Source organism: Ovis canadensis, chromosome 16 (assembly GCF_042477335.2).
Source record: "Ovis canadensis isolate MfBH-ARS-UI-01 breed Bighorn chromosome 16, ARS-UI_OviCan_v2, whole genome shotgun sequence".
In the NCBI taxonomy this organism is placed as follows: domain Eukaryota; kingdom Metazoa; phylum Chordata; class Mammalia; order Artiodactyla; family Bovidae; genus Ovis; species Ovis canadensis.
The window spans coordinates 16,182,728-16,192,825 of NC_091260.1; the positions used below are offsets into that span (position 1 = coordinate 16,182,728).

The 10,098-nt window shown below is 51.5% G+C and overlaps 1 protein-coding gene across 5 annotated transcripts in view; it reads left to right on the top strand.

Moving 5' to 3' along the window:
* RANBP17 (RAN binding protein 17) overlaps positions 1-1,349 on the top strand; it is a 355,460-nt gene extending 354,111 nt beyond the window's left edge. For all 5 annotated transcript variants that reach the window (XM_069556017.1, XM_069556019.1, XM_069556020.1 and 2 more), the window contains one exon: positions 940-1,349. In XM_069556017.1, the coding sequence (XP_069412118.1) occupies positions 940-1,030 (91 nt within the window). In that variant the 3' untranslated portion in view covers positions 1,031-1,349. The remainder of the gene's footprint in view (positions 1-939) is intronic.
* The last annotated feature ends 8,749 nt before the right edge of the window (positions 1,350-10,098 follow it).

Sequence of the window (10,098 nt, forward strand, 5' to 3'; positions counted from 1 at the left end):
CCTTTTATAAAACATGGTAGCATTCAAATAGTATGCCATTGAAATGCTAATTACTAATTGCCCCATAGCCACAGGCCAAAACCTGGGCTTTGATAATACAAGGCCAAGTCAGATGGACTCTGTGGGCATGTTCCCTTCACCGCTTGTTCCATCGCCAAGATCCTCTGTCAGGCACATAGGGCAGCCTCCAGGCTAGGAGGAGAGACTTAGTGAAGGAAGGGGAGGTGCCTTGCTAGGTGCCCCAAGGGGGAAATTGCTTCCCCCGAGGCTTGGGAGTTTGAGTACCACCTCCTGAGTGGCTCTCTGAGTCCCTTGCTTAGTGAGACTACTAGCCAGCAAGGACGGGCTGTTCTCCACATGCCAGGCAGGATGCTGAGCGCTTACAGGCACTGTCTCTCTTAACTCAGTAAATTCTTACTTCTCACAGTCCCATAAAGTAACTATCACGTGGGGGACCGAGACCGAGGTTAAGTGTCCGTCTGAGATCACCCAGTTAAGAAGTAGCAGAGTCGGGATCTGAACCCAGGCAGTCTTACCCAGGGCCCCCTCTTTTGGCAGCACTGAGTTTGGTTTTCTCATCTGCAAATGACAATGCTAACCACCTGCTCTGGGGAAGTCTTGTGATGATTAAATGAATTTATATGTAAACACAACACAAGTTTTGGTTCTTTTCTTTATATTCATTACTATCTATGTGTAATTCAACTTTTAAAAATAATTCTTAAATGGTATAACCACAGAACACACCCCTCAGAATGATTAGTGTCTTTGCTGATAACCCTTATTTTCTGGGAGGGGACGGGGAGGAGCTATAGTGGCCGTGAAATGGGAGGAGGGAGCTCAGCCAGGCCCCCCTCCAGGGTCCTGAACTCCGCCACCAGAGGTTCACACAGCTTCAGCTTTGCCACTGCCCTCAAGCCTTTCTTCCTTTTCCCACAGGTTCACCCAGAACCTCTCCGTCTTCAGAAGAGACATGGCCGAGGCCCTGCGTAGTGATGGCAGCCCCGAGCCGCTGGACATGATGAGCTGACTGGACTTCTGCCCGTGTGCCGAGAGGCCTTCATCCAGAGACTCGTGGGTCTGGATCCCAGGACAGTGATGTTGGCTAGCCCAGGAGAATCTATTTTTCAAAACAAACAACAAAAACCCTACCTTTTTATAAGTCTGGCCTAATTATAAGAATTTATAATAGCACACAAACAATGTAAATTCAGTCTTTTCACTGAAAAAAAGCAAAAGATGTGTTTTCAGTGTTTCTATATAATATTATTATCTTTGTTCTTAATGCTCTGAAAGGGTGTAGAAACAATATTTAACCAAAGAACATAATAAACCAGGTTTGCGGCTCAGTGTTTTCTTGTTAATGGCTCTGCGATCAAGGTGGTGAATCTGTGGGAGATGCAGCCTTCAATGTGGATCCCGGATTGAGACAAATACCATTTGAACCTGTTAAATTAGTAGTTTTTTATTAGTCTTGTCTGGAAAAGCAGTGTTGGAGCTCTGAGCTGTGGGCATTTCAAACAAGCCTGGGAGCTCTGTAAAGCATCCCACAGGACTGCACACAGCCCTCTCTGCCTCAGCAGCGTCTGATAAAGTTGAGAGACAGTGACACAATTAAATGACTTACAAACAACGTTTGCTTTTCACTGGCATAAATCGGAAGTGGTTTAGTCTAGAAGAATTAAGCTGTGCAATTACTGCCTGCAGAGCTATTCCTTCAGAAGGAGTAGGTAGCCCCAGCAAGCAGTTCCGGGCACTGCTAGCACCCAGTCCTGCCTCCATTTAATTTTTAAGAGAAGCAGAGGTATCCAGTTAAAATGTCGATTCAAAGCCACTTGCCTTCTAGAGCCACCCAAAATGGTTCTAGATGCTATAGATTTTCAGAGGATGAGGATCAGCTGGTTTTCATCTTGCCACAAAAACTCTTTTTACTGTGGGGACTGCAACTCAGCGCAAACCCAGGACAAGGCGAAGGCCTTCACAGTTAGTGGTGGGTGGTAACAGGCTGTTAATCTGAGATTGTCACTGTCAGATGGCTTTGGTATCTCACTGCTCTGTCTTCATGGTTCAGGCTTATAATAAATATTATCCCCTTTCTTTCTGATAAGACATGAAAGGTTGGCCTTACTGTTGAAGAAGTAAGTCCACAGGCTCCTTTTATAATCTCATTTCTCAGACTAGTTATTTCTTGAAATTTTTCTTGATAGTTGAGTTTTATAACAGGCTTGTCACATAAAACCAAAGTCACCCAAGTTTATCTAAAGATTTGTCTTCCATATGTGAACTCAGGAAGTCAGGGGAAAGTGTGTTCTAAGTAGAGTTATTTCTGGTATCTAATGGAGAAGTAAGCCTCCGCTTTACACTATGTTTAATTATCAGTAGGATAATAATTTTCCATGAGAAGGCAAATTCTGAACTTAATAAAACTTCAACTTTTTAGAGAAATCTGATTTGAGAATTTTCTCTTTCTCGGGGGCTAATTACTACATGCTACCCATCCCCAAAAAAATCCTGCATAGAAAGCCTATCCCATTCTGGCACTTTTTTTTTTTTTAAGGTTCAAGACCTGGGAGTTCCCTGGTTCAGTCCCTGGTCAGGGAGCTGTGATCCCACAAGCTGTGGGGTATGGCCTAAGTAAATAAATAATAAAATACTCCAAGACCTAGAAGCACCATGTTATTTGCATTGAAACGCTCACAAGAGAATCACCGTGTGCGCTTGCTTTTCTTGACCACGCCCCCAGAGGCCGCCTGGTGGCTTCTCAGCAGCCTGTGGCTCCGTGGCAGCCTTGGAGGCCTGCTGGGGAGGAGGACTTGTCAGGCCCGCCCACCTCACCGCAGCAGGGCCTGCTCACAGCGCTGGCTGTGCAGAGCACCTGTGCCGGGCAGGCACACTCAGCTAGGGGACCGCGCCCTCAGCCCTCACCTCAGCCCCCGTGTCACATGAGGAAACAGGCTCAGAGGTGGTACCAGCGTACACAGGCAATATTTGATCCCAGGTCTGTGTCACCCCACAGGCGTTCTTGAGGTCTCTTCCAAGACCAATATTTGAGAGTGGTAAGTTGAAACCAGTTAATGTTTACATCAATTTCCATGTGTTTTTCAGAACTCTATTGCCAGATAACAAATTACCCCCAAACATAGTGGCTTCTCCAGTGGCTCAAATGGTAAAGAAACTGCCTGCAATGCAGAAGACCCACATTCGATCCCTGGGTAGGGAAGAGCCCCTGGAGAAGGGAATGGCAACCCACTCCAGTACTCCTGCCTGGAGAATTGCATGGAAAGAGGAGCCTGGTGGACGACAGTCCATACCGTGGCAAAGAGTCAGACACAGCTGAGCAACTGATGCTTTCACAGTGGCTTGAACAGCACCACTTATCTCAGTTGCTGCGCACGCCCTGCCTCTGGGCCTCCCGGGCTGCGGTGGGTTTCATAGGCCCTGTTCACCGCGAGGCTCGTGGGAAGGGCCTGCCTCCACACACCCTCGTAGCTGTGGGCAGGAGTCTGCCCTCATGGGTTGGTGGACTGAGCCTCAGCTCCTAGCCAAATGGCCTCTCCATAGGGTGGCTCACAGCACGGCACCTTGCTCTACGAGAGCAAGGAAGACCGTAGCACCACAGAAGCCACAGCCTCTCATAACCTAACCGCAGAGGGGCGCCAGTCACCTCTGTATTCTCTTCACTGAAGTCCAGTCACCAGGACCAGACCATACCCAAGGGGAGGAGTTATACATGGGCAGGGATCTTCCAGCCTCAACTCTTACCTGGCCTTCACTGGAAAGGTAGAGTTTGGCTAAAGGCTTCTCCCCAGAAATCTGGAACAGAATCCTGATCTTCTTAGGAAGGCTAAGTTCCATTCTCTGCCTTTCTGAGGGAGGAAAGGAGAGTGGGGAAGCTGGGATGTTTCCAGATGTTTCTACACACTCCCCCAGGAACGGCACCCACCCTCCCCCTCCCCAAGCCTTGCTAGAGTCGGCCTCGGTCAGGGATCATAGGGAGGATTCTTGAGGACACTTGGAATTCCATGTGGGAGTCCTCCAGGGTCATCCCACCCCAAGGATGAAGCCAGCACTCAAGGGCACACCCCATCTTGCAGAGCCCACACAAAAGAGAACTATTATAGTTGGATATGTTACCTGCTCTAATCAGGTCACAGATGTACCTAACTCACACTCAGCAACAGGAAAAAAAACATGATCCAGCAGGTCCTCGGGGTCTGCCACGGAACCAGCCTCACCCAGAGAGGAGGCGAGGAAGACATGGGCCACTGCGGCACACCTCACCCTTCTGATGAGCTCCTAGGGGGCTGATATGTCCTGTGCGTGCAGTGTGGGGTGCTAGGTCAAGCCAGCAGCTTCAGCTGACAGCCAAGCAGGAACCAGTTGGACACTATCGTGACTGCAAGGCTTTCGCGTTCTGCACTGCCTTGAGAACCTGCCCCTGAGAGCTGCGTCCCGCTTGTGTTCTAGGTGCTCCTGTCTTTTCCGTCCTTCCCCACCAGGCTTCTCTAGAACAGGGGATGCGGGTGCTGCGCTGTCCGGTGCCGGGAGCAGCCGGAAAAGCCCCCTTGGCTGCTCCTCAGGCCCCATTCCACTGGCCCTGCAGCCTAGCCGTGCCTTTGCGTTATGGTGCTGGGAGCCCCTTTCAACAGCATCCGAGCAGCTGAGCTGGCACAGCTGCAAGCTGCGCTCGGGCTGAGTGAACTGGAGAGCCGAGCGTGAGGACAAAGAGCGGCGTGGTGCCGTGAGAGACACTGGGCAAAGCGAAAGACAGCAGTCCAGCAGCGTGGAGGCGGCAGCACTGGAGAGAGCCCGGCACCTTAGGGTGAGGAGGGAAAGAGCGCCGAAGAGCAGAGCGGCACAGTGGAGAGGGAGAGAGTAAGGGTCTCAAGATGGACATTAAATAACGGGAACCACTGTCATGTAATGAGCAGCCACTAAGCACTGCAAATCAAGATCTCATTTAAAGGTAATGCCTACCGGTAAGAAAGTCAAGTAAGCATCATTCCCATTTTAGAGGTGACAAAACTGGGCCTGAAAGACTAACCTGAGCCACATAAAGTTGGCGAGCCAGGATCAAAGCCAGGTCAGCCTGCTCCAAAGCTCATGTCTCCTTTCCACTAATGTCTTAAGCTAGGTACTTCACCACCAGGCTTTGGAGACAGCTGGGTGGGGAGGTGAATATTGACCCACTGGGACCCCCAGATGGGGCTGGTCACTCCCCAAGAAAGCCCAGTCCAATACCTGGGCCTCCTATGTGCTGTGTCTATGGGTTCTGCCACCAATTCACCCTCCTCCCTCCTTTATAAAATCATTCTTGAGACTTTTTAATGTTTTATTGAGGTGTAAGTTTACGATGACAGCAAACCTCTCAAACTACAGCGAGAGTAACCTGCCTCCTTGGCATATTAAAAAATAATGCTAGTGCCGGTTCTTACGTCCCATAGTTTGGATTGCTGATAAGAGCGCTTCCTTGACAAGATTCTCTTTGAGGTTTACAGAAAGCGTAATAAAATATGTAAGTTACATTTCCACAAACAAAAGCTATAACATAAGTTATTTATAAGCGTGAGATACAAACAGTATCACGATAAATAAACCATAAAGGGTACCTGCAACATCCATCTTAATGTAATTTGCCCAACAAAAGTGTTGAAACGAAGTCAAATTTAGTAGAGAAATCTGTCAGGAAGAAAGGAAAGTTGTAAAACACAAAATGGGAAAAATGGCTGACAGGGGACCGGGAGGAAACAAGGGCAGGAGATCAGGTGTGGAGGCGCCTCTGAAGGCTCCCGCCTCGGCTTGCCCTCACCTCCAGCCGCACACCCTGCCCCGACCCGCAGCGGGAGGGACGCTCCCCTCCCCTCCCCTCCCCGGCTCGGCCTTACCCCCGCTCTCCTAACCCTGCGCCTCACGCCGCTGCCAGGCTCCCGGCCAGGCTCTCGGTCTGACTCAGCGCAAGGCTCCCGGAGCATTGGTTCACTCACTCGTTCACCTTCCCCAGGTAAAGCAGCGAATGAGGCTGGGGAGCAGGCAGGGTGGGTAAGATCAGCTCCAAAGACAAGGAGGCAATGGTGAGAATAAGCACGGGTAAACCATGGCTGGGGGAGGGAGCTGCTCTAGGGATGCGCAGAGAGGCAGTGGGGGACCCGGGTCCTCAAGGGTGGGCAGGTCGTGGGTGGGGCTGGGAGAGAGGGGGGCGGAACTGAGGCCATGCGAGCTCCTGGACACACTCTGACCCCTTCGTCCTTACCCCTCATCTGACCTTGCAGTGTGCTGTTCGGTTTAATACCACAAACTCGTCATGACCCTCCAGTGGGCCCTGGGCCAGGCCTGCAACATGAACTTGAACGCCAACACCATTCTGCTGTGGAAGCACTCCCGGGCCAGTGGGAGAGACAGAAGTGAGCCCGCCACAGCAGCTCTCACCCTGCTCCTGGGACCTTCCCTGGACTGCCCACTCCTGTCCTGTGGCTTAGAATCTTGACTACCTGCTCCCAGAGGAAACGCAGGGCATACAGCAAAGGGACAAGCATGGGCTTTGTAGTCAAGAGACTCCTGGGTTCAGACCCCAGCTCCAGCCCTTCCCCCCACATGCCCCTGGGCAAGGGATGTCATAGCCTAGCCAAATGTTTTATAAGTCCCGGGACGCCGAAGCAAGGGGGTGTTCAACGGTTCCTGAGCAGCACCAGGTGGCTTTTGCCTTCCTCCTGCTGGCAGAGGTCTTTCAGGCCTCCTGAGGACGGTTCTTCCCCTAGTCCTCCCCACTGGTGGCAGGAGGGGGTCAGGGTGGGGGTTGGGGGGAAGGCGGTGATGAAGAGCTCAAACTGCATTACTGCCACTATCAGCTGGGGAAACGGAAGCCCAAAGTCGGGATGTGGTCCAGAAAATTTGAATAGGTGCTCAGTAAATACTTGAATAAATGAATGAATGAGAATAAGTTTGGGCAGGTGTCTAGAGCTTTCCATCATGAGAAATAGAAGGGCCCCTAGAAATGCCAGCATCCTGCCTCTCATCCCTGAAGCCCCTCTCTCTCCTACATAATACCCAGCAAGGCCCAGCAGCTCTATGCCTTCTCCCAACTTCTCCATCAGGACAAGGAGAAAATATACTGCTTCCTGGAAGTCTTTCTGGCCTCATGAGTCCAGGTCACCAGCTCCCAGTTCTTAGAGATTCGTGTGTGTGTGTGTGTGTGTGTGTCCATCTGTCACTGTTCAATTGATAACAGGTAAGAATGGACAGTAAAAAAAAATTACAATTTCAGGAACACAAAATACACATCAAACAATATTTGCCCCAAAACAGTGCCCAGAGGAAAATGTCTGGCCTTAGATGTATTTAATAAAAGACAGGGAAGATTGACTAAAGTGAACTAAAATTTCACCTCAACAATCAAAGCAGAAATGAATTAATAAAAATAAAACAAACCATTCCTGAAGGAGATGACATTTTTAAAAAGGATAGTGAAATAAAAGGCTTTTCTTTCAGACAAACCCATGGCAAACATGATAAAAAGTCACAGCTGAGTAACACTGAGAACTAAACGCAGAGGATGTTAACACAGATCCAACATGAGAGCTTCAAAACAGGAGAGAATCTTCCCATAATGTCATTAATATAACAGGGAATTTGAAAACTTGGATGAGATGGGCAATACTCCAGACACTGGCTTCCGAATTTGAGCTGGCATCTGAATCACCTGGACGGCTTCTTAAACACAGAATGCTGAACCCAACCCCAGGGTTTTGAATTCAGCAGGTCTGCACTAGGGTCAAAGAATACACATTCCTAATAAATTCCCAGGTGATGCTGATGCTGCAGCAGGTCGGGGGAAACAGACTTGGAGAACGCTGTCCCAGGGACTACCACCCACTCCATTTACTCCACTTCTTGAACTGCCTAACAGCTCTGTTCTGTCTGGGTTGAGAATGACAAGGAGTTTGTGCTCAGTGGCCCAAAGCACCTGCTGCCTGAGAAGTCTGGGGCCCTAAGCAGTGGGGCACTGTGCTGAATGCTTACCCAGACGACCTCATTCGATCACACAAGATTGGTAAGGGTGCTTGAACAGATGAGGAAACTGAGGCACAAAGAGGGCTCCATGAGTCCACAGCTGATAAACAGAGGTGGGAATCCGATTCTTAGGCACCAGGCCACTCGCCATGGCCTGGGAACAATGTTGACCACATCACCCACACCTCCCTAACTCCATGCCCACACATCTGTGCAGAGTGGACCTTGCTACTCAGTGGAACAGAGCCAGGTAGTAGCGAGACAGGCCTGGATCCAGGGCTCCGGAAACCAGGAAGGAAGTGGAGCTGCTGGTGTAAGAGCCTTCGCCAGCCTCTGAGTCGTGTGAGTCTCTTTCCGCAGAGCCTTGTCATGAGGAATAAATAAATGCCCCCACCCTTGCCTGGCACACACCAAGTTCTCAACTCACAGTTGCTCCACTGTTGCAGTTAAAAGTTATTATTATATAACCACCAGAGTTTCTCATAGGCAATTCCACAGACCTTCTCTCATTTACTTCTCACAGCCACCCTGAGGGTAGCTATTACCCTTTCTGTTCTACAAATAAGGAAAATGAGGTTCCAGGAGAGGCAATGAGAGACCCTATCACCCCCAGCCCCCTCCTCCCAATGGCAGAGCCTGAATTAGAAGCAGGAGGCCCCAGGCCCAGAGCAATGGCAATATGCCATCTGAAGGTTCTGGTCTGCAGAGAGTGGTGGAGGAGGGCTTGCCCAGGGCCCAGGCATCCTGCTCCCTTCACCCCTGTCTGCCTACCTCATTCTCCCCGCCAACACTGGGATTCTGCCAGGGCAAGAGACTTGCCCAAGGTCACAGAGCAGGTGTTAACCCAGGGACCCAGGCCTTAAGACTGTAAGTCCTGAGGCCTCTCATTTTGGGGGGGCAGACTCCCAGAAAGAATCTCCTACTTACCAGCCCCTGCCCTTCCTGGCCCTCTGGGACTGACCCTATAGTAGACAAATACACTTTCCCTCCAAGATACTGAACCTCTACAAATAAAACAGCAAACAAATAAACAGGAATCGTAAGAATAATACATCAGCTGTCAGGCTGGGGAGTAGGTGTGGGAGGCAGCCAAGGCTTCTCCTTGCCTACAACACACCAGGCCCTGACACTGTGCCCTCTCTACCTGTCACTCACGGCGCACAACCGTCCGGCAATTCACACCTTCCGCTTTACAAATGAGGAAACCAACGCCTGAAAATCCAAGTCCCTTGCTCAAGGTCACCCAGCTAGGATGTAACCCGGCCCAAACAGAAACACCCTCAGACCAATGGAGCATCCCAGCTCCGACCGCGCTGGCAAGACGGGAGCCCAGGAAAAGGCCCAGCCAAGGGGGCAGCAGTCAGTTCGCACCTAACGATTTTAGAATCAGCAGGTGAAAGCGATCTGTAAGCATCCCCTGGGGAAACAGCTGCGGCTGGCAGGCTTGAGGGGCGCCGGCCATCCTTCGAGTGGTCCTGTCGTCGGTGTCCCTCGGCCCGCCTACACAACCTACGAGGGCGCAGGCAGAACAGGCAGTGACCTCAGCGCCCAGCGTTACCCTTTGCTCTAAATAGGAATCTGCGCCCCCTACCCGCACCCCCCCCCGCCCTCTGCCCTCGCCCCTCGCCCCTTGGCCCTCGGGAACGCAAGGATCCCAACACCTGCCGCGCCACGGGCAGGTTCCCCCGCGGGTCCACAGTCCAGTCCATCCTGCAACGAATTTCGAGGGACCGGATCTCGCTCCTCACCGGGCAACCTCGGGTCCCGTTCAGCTCGGCCCGGCACGCGTGGGCACCTGAGAGACGCGCCTCGGTCCTTCTGGCCGGTGTCAGGGAGTGTCTCCAAAGTGGCCGCGACGCCGCGGCCGAAGCCCAGGCGGGGGGGGATTCTCCCCACGCGGGTCGGGGTTCTTGGGAGCACGGGGTCCGCTCCGGTGCTGTCCTCAACCCGTGCGCAGGTAGCGCAGAGCTTGCGCCCCGCTGTGCACCCCTTTCGTTGCTCCCGCGGCGGTGGGGTGTCCAGGATCCCGCAGGTTCGTTCCGCGGTTGCAACTCCATTGTAATAGAAAGGGTTCACATGGTTTGGGTTTTG